This window comes from Triturus cristatus, chromosome 10 (genome assembly GCF_964204655.1).
Source record: "Triturus cristatus chromosome 10, aTriCri1.1, whole genome shotgun sequence".
In the NCBI taxonomy this organism is placed as follows: domain Eukaryota; kingdom Metazoa; phylum Chordata; class Amphibia; order Caudata; family Salamandridae; genus Triturus; species Triturus cristatus.
In genome coordinates, this window is record NC_140593.1 from 103,222,947 (window position 1) to 103,242,604 (window position 19,658).

At 46.2% G+C, this 19,658-nt stretch overlaps 1 protein-coding gene across 2 annotated transcripts in view; it reads right to left on the minus strand.

The window, feature by feature from the left end:
• The window catches only part of NEK10 (NIMA related kinase 10), a 1,348,206-nt gene that overhangs the window by 1,238,823 nt on the left and 89,725 nt on the right, over positions 1-19,658 (minus strand). For both annotated transcript variants that reach the window (XM_085630543.1, XM_085630544.1), the window contains exon 3: positions 9,634-9,694. In XM_085630543.1, coding sequence (XP_085486669.1) covers positions 9,634-9,694 — 61 coding nt within the window. The remainder of the gene's footprint in view (positions 1-9,633; positions 9,695-19,658) is intronic.

Sequence of the window (19,658 nt, forward strand, 5' to 3'; positions counted from 1 at the left end):
CACACAGGTCTCCTGCCGGCGCAGAGTCGGGGGCCTCCCCGCCAATAACAAACCTGATCTCAAAACAATAGTAAGTGAAAGGAAAGCAGTAATCGATGCTCTGGCCAGCTCGCCAGAACGTCTGGTCTGCCCATGATCGATACCAAGATGGCCCCGGGAGTACTTGGGCAGGGTGGTGCCAGAGGACACCTCACAGGCTGGGCAGCTCCTCTCCTCTCTTCGGAGTCAACGAGGTGACATGAGACACCATCCCACAGTGCAGACGACAGAGAAGAAGCCGGCGCACTACCCCTGAATTCTTGATGAACTGTCGTTGCTTGTTGTGATAATAATGTTTATTAGTTTAATTTATTGGGGAGTGTGTAATACGGGATTTTCTTTGGGTTTACATTCTTCTCCACACCAAAGTCCAGTAGTCTGCCATAAAGACCACTATAATCACTGCAGTGTCCCAATCAGAGTGAACAACACGCTGAACACTCAGGTCCCACTCTGCACACGACTCATGGGTAGGACCCTGAAGATTGTAAGCCTCAACGTTCGAGGCCTTAACCACCTTGTAAAGCGCTCAGCGATCCTGTACCTATTAGAACACTTAGGCGGAGACATCTGCCTCCTAAAGGAAACCCACCTCCTGCAATGAGACGCACACCGCATGCGCTCCCTAAGATTCCCCCGTCAAATATGGTCATCTAACACATCCCAAAAGACCAACGGAGCGGCCATCCTCTTCAGTGCAAGGTTTAGCGGTAAAGTAATCACTTCTCCTGCAGAAATTAGGGGACGCCTGTTGGCAGTCAGGATACGATGGGACTCTATGCACTTTACACTCACCACCATTTACACCCCAGGCACCCAACAGGAGTCCTTTATACGCAAAGCCCTAGGAGAGATTATAACATCCCCAGACAGGCTCCTTTTCGGCAGATGGCTTGTGCTGGCTAGTAGACCACGGAATTCATGATAAATAGCGCAATCACCACCCTGGTATAAAAGACTACACATCTCTGCATTGCATAAAACGTATGCCCACATAGAGAATTTCTTAGCCACACCAACCTTAACCTAAAGCCTCTCTGACCCTACCATTGAGCTGTGCTCTCTCTTGGATCATTCCATGATCACGGTGTCACTGCATCAGAACACACACCTCCCTAACCCTACGGGATAGTCTCTTACAATCCAAAGAGGTAGTCGAGAAGGTCCGTTCACAAATACTAGAATATTTGAGTATTAATGACATAGGATCATCGTTGTTAGCATCCGTCTGTGAAACACTCAAATTAGTGATCAGAGGGGAATGTATGGCGATTTCAGCGGGAGAAAACAAACTACGCTGGGAAAAGCGCCAGAGCATAGAGCAAGAAGTTGTTGAACTGGAAACAATACATAAACGGACGGGAGCTCCCAGAGTGTGGAGGGCACTCGAAAATAAAAGATCGCTCCTGAGATGTCTCGATTTAGACAGATTGGAGTGTGCTCTCCTAAGATTACGTCATAAATTCTTCCTAAGCAGTGATGAATGTGGGAAGATGCTAGCACAGAGACTTAGGGCAAAGACATTGGCGATGTCAATAAGCACAATAAAAGATGCCACCAGTAGCGCAGCGAGTGCTGACCAGGACATAGCGAGAGTGTTCCAGAATTTCTAACAAACACTGTACTCTGAACCTAGCGCAGATCAGACCCCACCTGAGAGATACCTTCAAGATATACCAGTGACCAAACTCCCAGGGACTCTTGCAGAACAATTAGATCAGGAATTCACAGCTATAGCACGCCTTCAACTGCATAAATCACAAGGCCCTGATGGGTTTACAGCACAATTCTATGAAATATTTTGCTCAGAGACTGCGCCTCTAAGGACCCGTTTATTTAATTCCTTTTTAGACACAGGCTCGTTAACTGATTCCATGCTAGAGGCCTCAATATCAGTCATCCATAAACCAACAAAGGATGCCACAGATTGTGGTTCGTATTGCCCTATTTCCTTATTAAATATTGACGCCAAGATACTTGCAGGAATACTAGCGGCCCGTCAAAATCCACTGATGATGGGGCTGATTGACCCAAATCAGTCCGGACTCATCCCACCGACAAGGAGGAGACAGCACAAAATGGCTGCTTCACCTCATGGATGTCATACACCGATTGCAAAAAGAGGCGTTATTCCTCTCTATCGATGCTGAAAAAGCATTTGATCGAGTCCGATGGTCCTACCTTTTTGACACGCTACGGCATTTTGGGTTCAGAGAGGGCTTTATTAAGTGGGTTAGCTGCATATACAAGGGTCCATGAGCCTTTTTACGCATCAATGGAGTGTCCTCAAATAGATTCCCCATGGCAAGAGGCACCTGTCAGGGCTGCCCACTTTCACCGCTCCTCTTTGCACTGTATCTAGAGCCATTCGCACAAAGCATTCGAGACGACCCACAGAATAAAGGCGTCAAGTTTGGAGCAAAGATCCATACTATCAGTTTATATGCGGACAATGTGATCCCCTCTATTATGCAGCCGCAAACATCTCTCCCGGCTCTCCTGGCAACGTTAGAACGTTTTTCAAGGGTTTCAGGATTTAAAGTAAATCTAAATAAATCACAGATTTTAAACCTTTCGATCGCCCCTCCCCAGAAAGACATGCTGAAAAGAACATTCCCATTGGCATGGGTTGAGCAGGCTATTCCTTACCTGGGAATTGCCCTGGCCCCCACTGTGTCTAAGATGGTAGCCCTAAATGACAATGCTCTCGTGGACCAGACGGTACAGGCCTTGAGCAGCTGGTGCCGCCTGGGACTGGCGTGGTTCGGTAGCATTGCGGCAGTTAAAATGATGGTCTTACCACACATTCTATACATCTTCCAGACATTACCTCTAACTCCACCTCCAAAAGCAATGCGCTCTTTACAATTAGCCATTAACAGCTTTGTATGGGATGGGGAAAAAACACGCATAGCACTTGCACATCTTGCTAGGTCGACACAGGATGGGGGAGTGGGCCTGCCTTTACTTCACCGGTATCAACAGGTGGTGCATTTACTCTATATTGTAGAATGGAACCGGCCATAATCAGAAAAATGCTGGTCCTTTATGGGCCAAACCGTTGCGGGAGTCAACATCTGGAAAGTGATCTGGCTGCCACGTAGACACAGGGCGTGGGGATTATATTCCTCCCCAGTAACGAAACCTACAATGAGAGTATGGGACAAAGTGGCAAATACTAAGAACTGGACATCATTTCCGTCCCTGATGACTCCAATTACCGGGAATCCTGATTTCCCTCCAGGACCTAACTCAACAATATTTGACAGGTGACGGGAACAAGGTTGTGAACGCATAGGGTCTCTGTTTGACCCAGAGGGCTTGATCCCATTTGATCAATTAAGACAGGATTACGATCTCCCTCAAACAGATGACTTTCAATATTTGCAGCTTTGCCATTGGGTCACGGGGCCAACATACCAGGAGGCAGCCTTGAGAAAGCTAACTGGGTTTGAGAAATGGCTGGTGCAAAAGCAAGACCATAAACACCTTATATCGGAAATTTATGTGTGGTTGACAAGGGTGGAGAAGAGTGAAAGGAGCAAAGGCAGAAACAAAGGGAAGAAGAGTTAGGGCGCGCTATGTCCGACAGAGAATGGGAGGACATTCACTACAGAGCTCGGCACATAGCACGTAACACAAAGGTGCAGAGTCAGCATACAAAGTGCTATCTTACTGGTATCTTACCCCGGTGCACATTCACTCCTGGGATAAGAGTCGATCCGAGAGGTGCTCACGGGGTGTGGTCAGACACGTTCCCTGGTTCACTTACTATAGGATGGCCCCAAATTAGAACACTTTTGGGAGACAGTCCTTGATGACATAGATAAAGCATTTGAGACGTCAATCTCTCGTTTCCCACCTTATACCCTCTTGGGCCTACCAAACTCTCTGACATGTCCCTGCACGACAAGTTATTTTGGCTAAATGGGGCACACCAGATGGCCCGGATCAGTTGGCATGGTTACAGAGATTGTGTCTAATTCTAGCCATGGAACGAATGTCCATGGTGGTAGACCATAAAGACGAGAACTACGTGGATATTAGGACTCCGTTTATTCAGATACTATCTACTGAATTTCGGGAAGTCACCTGCCCACAATACTTACGAATCCTGAGCCTCTTTTCTCCCTGAGGGAAAGGCACTACAGTCCACCCTTGCCACACACCTACTCGTAACCCTTACACTCGCACGGGACATATTAATCCGAGTAACTTGCCGGGATCAATACAGGGCTGATGCGGAGGAGATGAGGGAGGGATGGGAGGGGGGTGGTAAAGGTCTTTGAATTGTTTCTTTTTGTTATTTAATTTTCTTTTGGTTTACAGAATGATCTCTCAACGCTGCCGACCCTTGGATTGTAGGCATACAGCTGTGTTTGCAACCATTACTGACCATTTCTGCCGGCCCCTGCATTGTAGGCACATAGCTGTGTACGAGATATAGATCGATAAATAAACAGACTGGTTCCATAAACATGTAATATATGCACATCCATCCAAAAATAACTTTCTTGGAATTTCACTTTCAGCGGGTGGTTGCAACCGCTCGCGTTGAGAAACCTTCCGCTCGTGTTGAGAAAGTTGTTGCATAGCAAAAAATCTACTTGAGCGGCAGAAAAGAAGAGCCCTCTTGCGCTGCATATAGTGCCATTCGCTTTGATTTTCCAGTTCAGGACAAAACACCCGGCGCTGAATATCAACACGAACAGGCATGACCAAGCGTACTGTGCCGCTTGCGGAACTCCGCGTAGCGACAGAGATTTTTGGTCTCTGGTGGAACTCCGCGAACTCCGTTCAGGCTTAATTACAGGAAGCACCTGTGAGCATGCAGGGCAGGCATTTTTAAATAAGCGTCCTGCAGGTCCAGCACAACCATCCAGTCTTCGGGGTCTAGGGAAGACAAGACCCAAACTAGTGTGAACGTCTTGAATTTATCCTTCCACAAAATGATGTTGAGAGGGTGAAGAACTAAAATAGCACAAAGGCCTTTGTCCCTCTTTGGCACATGGAAGTAGTGGGAGTAACACCCAACCCCCACTTCCAAGGCGGGAGCCCACTATATGACCCCTTTGGTCAAAAGAGCCTGCAGTTCCTGCTGTAAAACGGATAGGTGGTCCTTTGCCAGCCTCTCATATGGTGGAATGTGCAGTGAGCTGGAGAGAAATGGAAAGGCATATCTCGATGTACAATTTGGAGGACCCACTTGTCTAAATTAAAGCTGTAAAAAGCAAACTCGAGGAGATGATGGACGGAGTGCTGAAACTTTTCAAACTCTCACCCCCAGTCACAGATCTGGGTTAAACCATCATCATTCTTTAGCTCAATTTGCCACTCCAGTTCAGATACAGCTATATGCAAATCAGTCTTGACCCTGTGCCTCATGGGAACAGTCCAGCCCGAACTGCCAAGCCATGTCTTCCCTGGACTGGAAACAAGCATCCTGGGACTGGTTTTGGGCTAACAGCCCTCTTCAGCCAGGCTAGCTTGAATCCAGTGGCAAAGTGAGCAAGGGACCCACGTCTGGGCATACCCTGCCAACTTAGGACGAACAAAGCAAACACAAGGAGATGATGGACGGAGTGCTGAAACTTTCCTAACACTCACCCCCAGTCACGGCAAAATTGTTCCAGGATGCTTGAAAAGTTTCAGCACTCCATCCATCATCTCCTTGTGTTTGCTAATTTAAAGCTGTGCCAGCCCTCGAGGAAATATTGGATCCTGCCTCCAACAGGGTGGCTGTGCGCTTTAAGGGAAATGGGACTGAGCTGCACGTTGCCTTGCTGTCTTGGGTTTTGTCTTTGGGGGCAGCAGTTTTGGCCATCAAAGTGCTGAAAGACCTGCTGGGCTCGTGGAAGGGTCGTACACTAAAAAAGTGAAACACCCTGCCATTGCCACAAAAGGAGTGAAAGTGTTGAAATAGTCTGGCAGTAACACCAAGACCCAGGAATGCCTGATTGCCCTCCTTTCTTAAAACCTTTCCAGTACTGAGTCTGTTTGTCGCCAAAAAGGCAAGAGTCATCGAACGGCAGGTCCATCGAAGATGCCCGGACCTCCCCGGAGAAGCCTGCAGACCTCACCCAGGTGTGGAACCAAAGTGCCCCACTCATACCCATCCGTTGTGTCCAAACCAGATCATATTACAAACTTTGCTGTGTTGCGGCCATCCTGAATAGCTTGGGTCATGAATGCACTGAGGACATTTAAAACAGCAGGCAATTCCTGAGCCACTGTGTCCAATAGGGCACAGGAGTAGCGACCTGTAAGAGAGCTGGCAATCACTGAATGCAGAGCAAAGCTTCTGGAAGAAAAGATATGTTTGCCAAAAGCTTCTATCCCATTCTTTTAGACTCATGATCAGGTGCCTGCAACACCAAACTCTTGTGGTGTAAAACATTGTGTATAAAGAGTAGCATCACCTGGTGCTAGGTGATGGTGCCTATTAACCGGTAGCCCTGAAAAGGGTTTCACCAAAGCATCCCAGATGGTATCCATAAGGGCTTCATTAGATTGAAATAGAGGTTCTGTAGGTGGTTGGCCAGACTGAAGCCGCTCTGTTAAAACATTGGTCTACACATCCACAGTGGGAAGTTGTAAGCCCAGAGAGCACCGAGTGGGTTTGCCCAGAGTCAATAAAACTGCTCCACCGGACATCCTGGTGTGCGTGCATGATTTTCAGATCAAAGAGACTGTCATTCGAGAAGCGAGGAAAGCACACCAGTGCAGTTTAGAGGACATACGCTGCTCTTCTTCCAGGATCTCATCTTAACTACACTATTCAAGTGCAGAGAATTCCGACCTGTCACCACGCACCTTTGAGGAAAGGGGATTGCAGTGCTTCTGCCATCCTTAGCATAATGATGGCACAAAGAAGCACTTTCCTCAGTGGCAGGACCAGGTGATCAAACAAGTCCGGTATCTGGAGAAGTATCTAGGCCACAGGCATACAAGAGTTCTTCATACTAATTTTCTTCACTATATTAGAGGACCAAAGCATCCTCCTCATCAAAATTGTCATTGTCTGAATCAGTGCTGAAAAGACTGTGCAAAGTCTGGACCCTACCTCGTTTTAAGAGCAATGTATCAGAATCAGAGATTGCCTGCTGACTGCGCTCTGGTCAGAACCAAGTGCAGTCTTGGTTGAGGTCGGGAAGCACAATGGCCTGTAACTCCTCCTCTGGCTTGGGCTCCAACATCGATGCTAAGGGAACTGGCATAGCGGGTTGCACCAGAACTGATGTCCCCCACTTACTGCGATGTCACACAGGGATCTGGAAAGTCTGGGTGCATCGGGACTAGACTTTGAATTGACTCCAAATGGGATCAGCAGGCACATTGACGCCGTTGCAGTTCAAGAGTGTTATTAAGGTGCGGAGTCCCAATTTAATTTCTTATGTTCTTTTTTAACTTACCCAAAGACTTCATCTGCAACAATGATCTGCTGTGGGAATGTCTTTAGAAGCTGGAACGTTATCTTCCTTTAAACTTCATCATGGCATGGAGTCTTCCGCTGTTTGATGACATTCAACTTCTGCAGTCCCGCATGGCCATCGGACTCATCTGAATGCAGTCATCACAGATTCTGGTATCATGCTACGATCCCATGCACCAAACGTATACTTTGTGAGGGTGCATCACAGACATCTGTTTGCAACAGTCCCTACCCTGCTTGAACTCTGTTGTTTTAGGTTATTCCATTTTCCATTGAACTCTGACAAATTTCAAAGGGTCTAAAAGGACCAAGGAGTAGCTCATGGCACGTAAAGAAAGAAACTGACGTCAGAATACATGGATGGTGCTTATATGCGGCTCCACTAGTCACTTCTGGAGAGGAACAACATTGGTGTGGAACCATATGACACCACCAGGCGGCGAGTCCTCCTTTTAAGTTTCTGTATCCAGTCTGACACCTTGGGAATATTCACAAGGTGAGGAATCTGAGGTTAGAGATATCTATCACAAATAACATGCATCCCAAAATCCACTTTTACTGGTACTCATGTATCCAACCTTGGAAAGATGGAATTCTGACCTGGCACTGGCCGGTGGTTAATGTCTCATGATTGGCTTAAATTTCCACTGAGCCATGGTAGAATAAGGTAGGACATTGAAGAACTGGAGGCACAACAAAAACGAGGTAAACGAGAATAGGAAAAGGAAAAGAAAATTGTGATTAAAAAGAATGAAAACAAGTGCAAAAACAACAAGGTATGATAGATGACAGAACCAGTAGGAGAAGCATGGGATAGCTGGAGCGCGGAAAAGAGAGTAAATGAAGGAAGCAAACCTGAAGCAAATATGGGAGGAAGGAGGGATTGAGAGATGGAGGCGGTAGGCATTTGAGAGGCAATGGCTAGGAAATAAAAGTAACACATTGTTCTTGCTTTCGGGCTCCCTCATTCGGTCTGTGGAGGCAAGCAACAAGCTCACACGAACAGATGTTGTGTCACATTTGACTCTGAATAGATGAGCTCAGGTGTTGTGGGAAAAGTGGTATAATGCCCAACGTTTTCAACTAACTATTTTATATATAACCAGTCCCTTGCTCATTACAGTTCTTCTGGTGATGTAAGTTTTGTGATATCACAAGTAAGACTTTGATTTGATTGTATAATTTCAGGGGAATGACCGCTGCATGCCTGGTGCTGCTGATATGCCTAAACATTCAAGCAGAGACAATCTCAGTGGGAGGAAGCCATTCCACCAATCCAAAGGGAAGCTGAGCATAACAAATGTTTATAGTTCAACCCTTTTTATACAAAGGTGTGGACCAAAGATTGCTAGCCTTATGCAACAAGAAAAGAATGCAAACCACAGAGCTTTCAGAGATAACACTAACGCACTGCTTTGATCACCTGCCAGAATTGCATAAGCCCTTTCCACCTGTAATAGCAATACAAGGCCTGTGTGTCTGAAATGGGTCAGCTGTTTTTTACTGTGCGGCCTTCGACCAAATCGATGCTTTCACTACAAACGTTACTACACGAGTGCAAGTTACTACACAAGTGCAGTTTGTGAATACCAAAAAGTAGTAAACTTACTCAAAAGTGTATTTTAGTACAAAAGTGCAGTTTGTGAATACCAAAAAGTAGTAAACTTACTCAAAAGTTACTATAAAAGTAGAATTTCTGAATAGCACTTTATAATAAGTTTTGTAGTAGTACTACTGTAGCACTATAAAACTTACAACAAAGTGCGGTTTGTGATTCAGTCCCTTTATCTTTACTACAACTTGTTTGACAGCAGTGTACTGTATCTAGTCTAATTCACCACACAAGCTCATTTTAGGTAAGGCTTGACTGCTTGAACAAGATACTCCAGAGAGTCAAGGAGGGCTTAGAAGACCAACTTTCCACTACAGGACGAGTACCTAGTGTGTTTGTCTTCTCACCTTTATGTTTTTTACCGAAGGGTCCTTGTGGCTGCAAATATCAGGGGGAAAAGTAATGCAATGTATATTCAAACTTATTATTTATGCACTCTACAAGAGGTGATGTGCAAACCTACAAATATTTAAAACTTTAAGCAGTTTTTTGATTGGTGTGATTAAATACAACATTCAGAAGAAACATGGTATTTTACAGCAGTTCTTACCTGTTGTTTGCTTGCTTGAACATTTAGGAGGGCACACAGCTTTCTGATGTCCGAGTGGTCTCTGGATTTGAATATAAGATCCACAATTAATTAACAAAATGAAAATTAGATTGTATAATAGTATTAAATTATCAAAGGCAGCGTCTTGGAATTACTACATTTGCCATGCACTGTACAATAGCCAAACATTAGATTTTCAGTATATTTATCAATACTTGCATATAAATTAGTAATCGCAAGCCGTTCTATTGACTCTGATCCACATCATGAAGGCACTGTTTCAAGGAGGGGGGAGTATTTAAACTCAACTCCACCCAGACTATCTTTGTTGTGAGAAGGTTTCTTTTGAAAAATGGAATAAGAACCCATATCTGGGAATAAGCCTTCTGCCTGAATATTTCCTCTCTGGACAGAAGGTAGGATTAAAAATGCAAAATGTTCCTACCTGGGTCAACAGTAACTTTGTGGCTGGACAAACAGCCCAGGTAAAATAGCCATGGAGTGCAGGTGCATACAAAGAAGGTGGCTTGTAGAAAGTGGCTTGGCCCTTCTCAGCTCTTTGGTTTTGACAGTGCTTCAAGTCATCCCCCACAAAAACAACATCAAGCCCCAGTGCTTCCGGTGATAAAGCCGACCAGCACCCTGTCGCCAGCCAGCTACAACAGAAGTCTTTTTTGAAATGCTCCTTTTCACTGGCTCTAAAATATGTATAGTTTCATTCTGCTTTGCATTCCTGTTGGGTGCCAAGGGAGAGACCATTTGTAGAGGGCTGTAAATAGTAGCAAGGCGATCCAAATGGCCCTTCGGTCATGGATCAGATATACCAATCAGCCGCCTCTGTAGTACAATATCTTAAGTTTACTTAGGAATGGCCTTGGTTTCTTAAATCAGGTTGTTCCTTAAATAGGTTTTCAGGGAAAATGCATGGCTGCAATTAAAACAATGCTCTGTGCCATGTCTGCCTTTGTGCTGGGCTCTCTGTCAGTGTCTGTGACACACTTATGTCTAAAATACTTTAGTTGTAATTGTACCTACCAACACTATTATCTACAGGAAGGTGCAGATTCCTTAAAAATTACAGATCTGAAATTGATTTGTTGACCCATGCTTCTAAATCATATTCTTAAATGTAAATGCAATTATTACTTTAATTTTGCTAGCTAAACACATGAAATCTTACCTGGGACTGACTTGAACAAGAGTATTCAAATGTAAATACACCTGTTTGGGTGGCTCTGCTTGGAATGTCACAGCCATCCCACACTAGACTGACTTAACTTGCCAATGTGTCCAAATGGTAGGATTAATGTTCTCAAGCGAGAAGCTCAGCCTACTGATTCTAAGGACAGCTAATAGAGACACCCTCTAATAAAACCAAACAATTCCATCTCCACGATTTGGACTACCCCAAGTCAAAGCTCTGTGCTTCAAATGTTACATGATATTCATTCATTTTGCCACTATTAGTGATTGTTGACGGTGTTCTCTCTTACTGAAGTGGGGAATAGTGAAGGTGGCATGGAGGAGTAACTACTTAGAAGTCTCAGGAGATGTCCCTGCTGACGTAAGTGGTGTGGACCTCCTCTTCTTCTATGGTAACATAACAGGTGTATTTGTAAAGCGCACGATTACCCGAAGGTGTCCTGGCGCTGAATAACATGTTGTTACCCAACTCAATGGTTCTCATTTTATCGACCTCAAATGGATGAATTGCTGAGTGGACCCACCGGGATTTGAACCTGTGACCATGAGGTCGAACACAGGCCCCTGCAGTGGCTGCTTTAGTCCAATGAGCCACCAGACCCGGTATTGAGGTTTTGTTTGGTGATGCTGTTGCTATGGAGACTGCTGACAGCAGGGCAGATAAATCTGCTGGTATTAGCAGTGACACTACTCTGATAATCTAAACCAAAACCTAGAGATTCCTCTCTAAGCTTCCTACCTTAAAGGTGTCAGCCTCGACCTACATTTGTAGGTGGATGAAAACAGTATTTATACAAGGAATGCAGGCTTAACAGTTTCTATTCGATGTCCAGTGTTAGACGTGTATGTTTTAACCATAGCACATGTGAAACGGACATTACTTTAGGATAACCACAGAACAACAGATCCATGATCTTTAATGGGCCACTGGTAATGGCAATAACATGCCATGTGACCTCACTGAACACTTTTCTTTAGTCAAATCCCCAGAACATCTCTACCCGGTTTCCCACAAGAAAGGATCGAATCTACCTAAAAACGCTGTGGAGCTTGTCACCTTCATCTTTGTGGATGTGATGCCACATGCCTTCCTTCCTATGGTGTCCTTTCAGTGATTCTTCCAAGAAGATAATGTTGCTCTTAATACACTCAAGTGCACAACAGTCCCTGGTGACATGAGAGCTTAATCAGGTGGTGGATCTATTTACAAGAGGTCTGCTGTTAGAAGCAACCCTAATCACACGTGCTGACAGGCCTTACAAGTGTTTTCTACTGAAAAGGTTCAGATATCATCAATTATCTGATCTGCTGGATATCGAAGAAGGCTCATTGAATTCAGCACAAAATTCCTTGAATCATAGCACATCCTAGATAGTGACTTCATAGGCAAAGTGGGAAAAAGTGTTTGCAGGAGGACTCAAATCTAGTGCCACTCCTCAAGGAGTAATGCCTCCTTGCTCTTTCAGATGAAGGTTCAGGTGAACTAGGCTTCAGAACTGGACAGCAAGAAATGAACTGGATTGTGTTTGATTCTAAGTGCTCCACTTGTGTGACTGGGCCTGCGACAGGAAGGGCCCTAAAATGCAACAAGGAAACATCAAGGTTTTGCCTTTCAAATGCATACATTTTGGCAATGCGAGGAGCTGCTGTATTTGTGCCTTGACTCTGTCGGTAATGCATTTAATGATTATGAATGGGCTATTGTAGTCACAGAGCTCTGCTGCACACAGCCACCTTGAGTCATCTCTAGCCACCGCCCCAGCACTCAATCCTGACAACACTTTCACACTGTCACCATCTCCTTTTACTGCACTTCCTCTTTGACTTACTGCAAACACTACCAGAAGCCCCCAATCCAAGAGGGCTAGCCCTTCTTCCATCAGGGGAAGGCGCTGACTCTCTCTGTCAAGATGCAAGGCCCACACCTACCTTTAATAACATGACAGGCAAGGAGACTTGCTCTGGTGAACTTCATGTGTGAGAAGTGCAAGGCACCTTATCTAATATATAAACCCAAATAAAGAAGTAGAGGACAAAAGGAGAGGAGCTACTGGATGAGCTGCAAATAGTTGTTTGATAAGCTGCAAAGAGTCTACCCCTCGTGGCAGAAACTGCCCTTTCCCACTCCCATCGATAACAAGAACTCAGCTCCGGTGAATTCTCGAAAAAGAACTAAGACAGGGGCTACTCACCCACACATTGGCACCTGAATTACTTTTACAAGAAGCGCAGACCCAGGATCAGGAGAAACAGGTTATTTGACCCCGCTGACCGAACTCAAAATGGCGGATTCCAACCCACACTAACCACTCATCAAGCCGATCAATGCCTTCAACCCCATTCACTACCTCCACTGCCCTCATCATCCCTCTGAGCATGTCAACAGCTAATCACAGACGATTGGACCCCAAAAAACGGAAGGCCCACCACACTTCATCCCCCCCACACCACGCAATGCCTGTGCCCAAGATGGCGGCTCACGGCCATATTTAACCTACGCCACCTGATAAAGCCCCTGACTCCCTCCACGGAAACGTAACTAACCTATCCCAAAGGGAGCTATCCTCCCGTCTGACTAAGACAAAATGCCATCTACCAGCCAACCTCCATCAACCCCTCTACACCGAATTACCTAAAACCACATGGCCCGAACTCCTTCTCTATCAGTTTCCCCCCCCAACCTCTCACCAAAAACGAAAAGAAACTTCAAACACAGACTGATTAGACAACACCCAGAAACACTATTTGCGGACATATATCACTGCTCCTCCAAAAGACAGATGAAAATGGATCTCATTTTCCATACGGACAGAGCCCGAAAATTGGAACACCATTCTCAGATCACAGCTCCTCCTATCCAACTGCAAACTGACAATCTCAATCCCTAACCACTCTATGCGGAGCGGTAACACCTCTGCGACCATCTACTCTAACGGCACAGTCCTGATTCAAGTGAACAATGACAACCTAGATGCATTTGACTCCCTCTTCCCCTCGTTACGAAACGCCCCCTCCCACACACACACACCCCCACCGCCCAACCTACTCTCTATCCCCAGACAGCCTGACCCACCAGGAGAGCCCACAAACCAACCCCACGCCCTATGCCAACACCGCCAACCTTTCCCCCCTAGACACCAACAGCACCTACGTCCTCCCCGCACAAAACAAGCACAATACATTCCCCCTCCCCAATACAAACCGGAGGTACACCCTGAACAAGGCTCTTCAACCCCTTGCTGACCGTCACCCACACCCCCCCTCATATCACCACCTTCAACAAACAACGAACGACCCCAACCCACAGTCAACGACTCCTAACTACCTCTCTCTTCCCGCACGCAAAAGGATGCTGAAATCACAACATGAACCGCCACACCCTTTGCCCACGGCCCCTCACAGAGTCAATACTGACCACACGAAAAACAAAAGGCAACATAGCAACGACAAACTCTCTCCTTCTCTGGACGACCCCGCCCAGAACACCCCCACCTCTGAGGAGACGGCACACCGTCTCGCACTGCTGGAAAGTCAGCTAGAAACTGTAATCCTGGGCCTTAACGAAATCTTACTGAACCTCGCCACGCTCCAAAATCCCAGCCAACGCCCTCACCGGACTCCCATTTTTTTTAGCCCCACACACCAAAGGCCTTCCAAGGCGCTGTGCACCAGTTGGATCTCACCACCTCTTGAACCAGACACAGAGACCCAAAAGAACAAGAGCTGCAATGTCTACGAGCGAAGTATTGGATCTTGCCTCCTCATATGACACTCCCTCTACTATCACCCCAAACTCCAAGATCCAGGTGATCACTGGATTTAGAAGAGACTACTCCCCTCCGAGATCCCTAAGACCCCCTGCCTTCCTCACTAACATCCCCAGGGCCCCCCTAATGAAGAAACTCAAAAAAGAGGGGACCTCCATCAAGTCCATGCTCATAAACTGCAGATCAACCACCAAACATGCAACAGAGCTGGCAGAATCCATCCTTACCCATGACATAGACATCACATTCATCACCGAGACATGGCTAAATGATTTCTCTTCCCCAATCATGGATATGCTCGTGCCCCCAGGCAACAAAGACAGAAAAGACCAACGAGGAGGGGGTATGGCAATCACACAAGAACAACGTCTCCTAAACAGAAACCTTCAACTACAACACCTTTCAATGCCTAACCGCCAACATTAAAACAAGTGACAACAAAACACTACTCTGCCATCTCCTCTACAATCCGCCAGGCAACACCACCTTATTCGGGGAACACTTGTCTGACTTGATTGCTCACTGCTCACTCCGAGACTCAAAGAATCTAATTCTAAGCGACCTCAACCTACACTGGAATGAAGAAAACAACTCGGTAATCCAAACCCTGAATGACCTTCTACACACCAACAACCTTACCCAACACTGCTCAGAGGAAACCCACAACAGAGGAGCAATCCTAGATGCCATTATTGCCCAACGAGACACAGTCACAATCGACCACATCCTGCCCGTTGACTGGTTCGACCCCCACATCATCTTATTCCACATCAACCAAACGATCCTATACCAACCCCCAACGCAAGACCCCCCCAAATGGGCGAGAAATCTAACTCAGATTCCCTTGGCTGACCTAGAGGAAAGGGTAAGCTTTCTCCTTCCCATCCCCACAGATGATCTCTCCACAACAGAACTCACCTCCCACTACAAAACTATGACTTCCATTCTGGACCAATTAGCCCCCTTGAAACTAAAAAGAGTCAGGAACATTCCATCTAGATCCTGGTTCAACACAGACATTACCTCCGAAAGAAGACAACTAAGAGCTACAGAAAGATTCTGGGGGAACAACCCTTCCACAATCCTCCACGATCAACTCAAATCAGTTCGCAGGAAGTACAAAAAACACATCAAGAACGATAAATCCTCATTTTTCTGCAACGCTCCAGACAACCAAAATACAGGCCCAAAGAACTCTTCAACCTCATTAGGCAACAAACTTCCAAGCCCCCTACATCCTCAGGTTGGGCCTCCAAAGATCGGCGTGACAACTTTGCCAACTTCTTCAATGACAAAAACACCAAGATTGAGCTTTAACTGGACAACAACCACAGTCTCCCCCATAAGAGCCCATCACCAGGGACAGAAGACATCACACCCAAGCACCTCCCAAAACCATGGAAATCCTTCAACCACATCCCGGAAGCAGAGATAGTCAAACTGATCTCCACCTCCAAACCTTCATCTCACGTCCTAGATCCTATACCTGCCCAACTGGCCAAAAAGCTTAAACTCTGCATAGCCCCGCTCTAGAGAAAGATCATAAACAGCTCCCTAAGAACCGGAGTCATACCAGACTGCCTCAAAGTCGGCCAAGGAACGCCCTTACTGAAAAAAACAGGCCTGGACACCAATGATCTGAACAACTTCAGACCCGTCTCGAATCTCCCTCTCCTATCCAAAATCCTAGAAAGATGTGTCCTCTTACAACTGACTCAACACATGGACAGCATCAACCTTCTAGACCCCCACCAATCGGGCTTCAGAAAAGGCTGCAGCACTGAGACCGCGATCCTTAAGTCATAGACCATATCCACAAGTCACTCGATACGGACCAATGCTGCCTACTCATTCTCCTGGACTTATCGGCAGCCTTCGACGCGGTTGACCATAATCTACTTATTAAGGTTCTTCAAGAAAGGGTAAGTGTAGATGAGGTGGTCTTACATTGATTCTCCTTCTTCCTCCACAACCGCACCCAAAGAATAAAAATCAAAAACGTCTTGTCCGACCTACACCACCAGCAGGGGTGTCCCCCAAGGGTCAGTGCTTTCACCGCAACTTTTCAACATCTACATGGAACCCCTCACCACCATACTCAAAAAAGCCAGCATCCCCTTCCACCTATATGCAGACGACACCCAGATCTATCTTGAAACCACCTCCGTTGATGACATTCAGAGACTCATCGTCACTCTAAGAGAAGTTCAACACTGGCTATCAATAAATCATCTAAAACTCAACCAAGACAAAACAGAAATCCTCCTCATTTCCAACAAAGAAGAGAACCCCCAAATCGTAGAATGGCTAAAAGCTATTGATGCTCTCAACGACACTCTCAACCTGGCTAACTCTGTAAAATCACTGAAAATCTCCATTGACCCAAAACTTGACATGGCCAAACACATCAAGAACTCCACAAAGAGCGCCTTCCTCAACTTGAAGCTACTCAACAAAATAAAACCCTTCATCTCGCTCAAGAACCTAAAACAAGCTACTCAATCACTGGTGCTGTCTAGTCTCAACTATGAGAATGCAGTCCTCGCAGGTACAGCAAAATCCCACTTAGCTCCCCTCAGAACAACTCTCAACGCAGCAGCCAGAATGGTCACCGGAGTTAAGAAATATGAATACATCTCACCCGCACTCAGCGAACTAAAATGACTCCCAGTCAAAATGCGTCCCAGCTTCAGAACTGCCTCCCTCACGCACAAAGCCCTGCATACAGGGAAACCAGACTACCTGGCTTCCAAACTCAAGAAGGCCCGTCAGACAATGAACCTCAGGAGCTCCAACACTCTACACCTCATCCCTCTGAAAACACACAAATACCGCAGCCTGGTCCTTCGCTGGAAATGCACCCAAAATCTGGAACTCCATTCCAGTCCATATCAGCACTACCCCCTCCTTTGTAGAATTCAAGAGACAGCTCAAAGACCTCTTTCTCAATCGTTCTCTCTCGAACCGATAGCGGCCGTCGAAACGCACAAGCCAGCACATTGCAGCACACTGCTACTGTGACATTAGGACTTCTACCTCCTCCCTGACCCCTGCCTCTATCTCCCCTCCCCGAAGGAGGCTCAGCTCAAGTCAACGTGCACACAACTAGGACACTATATGACTTCCGTGCATTAATGATGTACAGCACGCTGAGACTTCCAAAGCGCCTTGAGCCAATATGTATATTACTGCTATATTGTTTGATTCTCGCGTGATGTTTGTTGTAAAGCGCTCCGATACCTTCGGGTCTGGCCAGCGCTATATAAAACTCCTTAATAAATAATAAATAAATAAATACGAGCTGCATTTGTTAACAGAAGGAAGAGCCTATGGCAGTGACTTGGGGCCAAATGTATCAATATTAGGAATAGCGATTACCTCATTGGGATTTTCTGCGAATCATAATGAAGTAATCGCTATTCCTAATACATGGAACTCCATGAGTTTCATTCAGATATTCCATGGGGTCGCAAATCAACCTACCTCATGAATATTAATGAGGTGGATCGCTATTTTGCGACTGATTAGGGATCGTTAAAATCATGGGGATGGTGGCCTGCTAGGGTCAGCAGAGCACCATGCCCGTGATTGCTTTTAAATAAAGGAATATTTTTTTTTTTAATGCAGCCCGTTTTTCTTCAAGGAAAACAGGTCACGTTTAAAAAAAAAAAGAAAGGTTTTCTTTAAAAAATTTAAGAACAGGCTCCTTGGGGACCCCTTCCGATTGGCGAAGGGATACCACCAACTTGAAGTTGGTGGTAAAATGCGTATGTTTTGCGACCGTATTTCGGTCGCAAAACATTCTTGCGTACTGCTGCGATTCGGTATTAGGAAGGGACGCCCTAAACACGCCCATTCCTAACACTGAATCGCAAACCCTATTTGCTATTCAGCAATAGGTTACAAAATCGCAAATAGGGTTTAGAACATAGGACCTCATAAAAGGTACATACATGTGGTCCTTGGTGTTTTAATCCAAGGTCTATATCAAGGAGAAAGCAAGACTTCATTTGGGGAAAGGAGGCAGAGGCATACCCGCCCAGATTGGCCATAATAAAAGAGCACATAGCTGACCATAGCCTAACACCAGCACCTCTGTCTTGGCGGTGTTGAGCTTAAGTGCTCAGTCAACACAGGTCAGAGGTAAGAGACCCCTGGATAGGCTTGTGGCCTACGCGGAAGGTTCATCAAAGACCAGGATCTGCGTCTGCATAAGTGATGTCCTCACTCGCAAAGGAGGGAATGATTATCAGTAAACCGATGGTCATTGCCACATTCCGTGTCTGAAATGACAGGAAGGAAAGCGATGCCTTGTCCAAGGAGGGCAGAGGATTGAACATCTGGATAAAGAAAAGTAAGACTGTGGGTGGGTCCTCGCGGAGAGCAAGTTTGTGGCACTCTGATAGGGCTCTGGGAGCCAGGCCTTTATTTTGGTCTCCAAATGCGGCTTATCTTGTTATAAGGACCTCGGTGCGGTGATAACCTTGCGGTGAATTGACAGAGGGTGGCAGACACACATGAACACAGACACACCGCTGCAGTGCCAGACACGGGGGTGGAGTTTCACCCCCAGGCATCTTAAGAAGTGGCAAGATGGTGGATTGCTGGACTGCCCAGCGCCAGCAGTGAGTGTGTGGATACCAGTCCCTGATCGCATATTGGGGACCTCCTCGGGAGATAGAGATCCCTGCTACACCCAGGTCAGCAGGGACTGTTACAAGAAGAGCGGACCTGTGAACTGGAAATGTGAGGCAGAGGAGAAGCCTCTGGGATCTGCGTGATGCAAGGCCCTGCAAACAGATGAGAGAGGTGCCCAGCAGAATACAGGGTGACTGCCGACAGATCACAATAATTGGCAAGCAGGATTGTGTTTCTTTCCACCCACGGAGAGTGTTCAAATGGTAGAGTGTGGACAAGTGAGGTTCAGCAATCTGGCCAAAGAACAGAAAGAGGGGATGGAGGGTCTGCTGGAGACAGTTGAAAAAGGCCCCATCCCTAAGGAGGCGCATTTGGGAAAAATGGAGTCCAGGGTTGTAGAGCTTGAAACTGTCACGA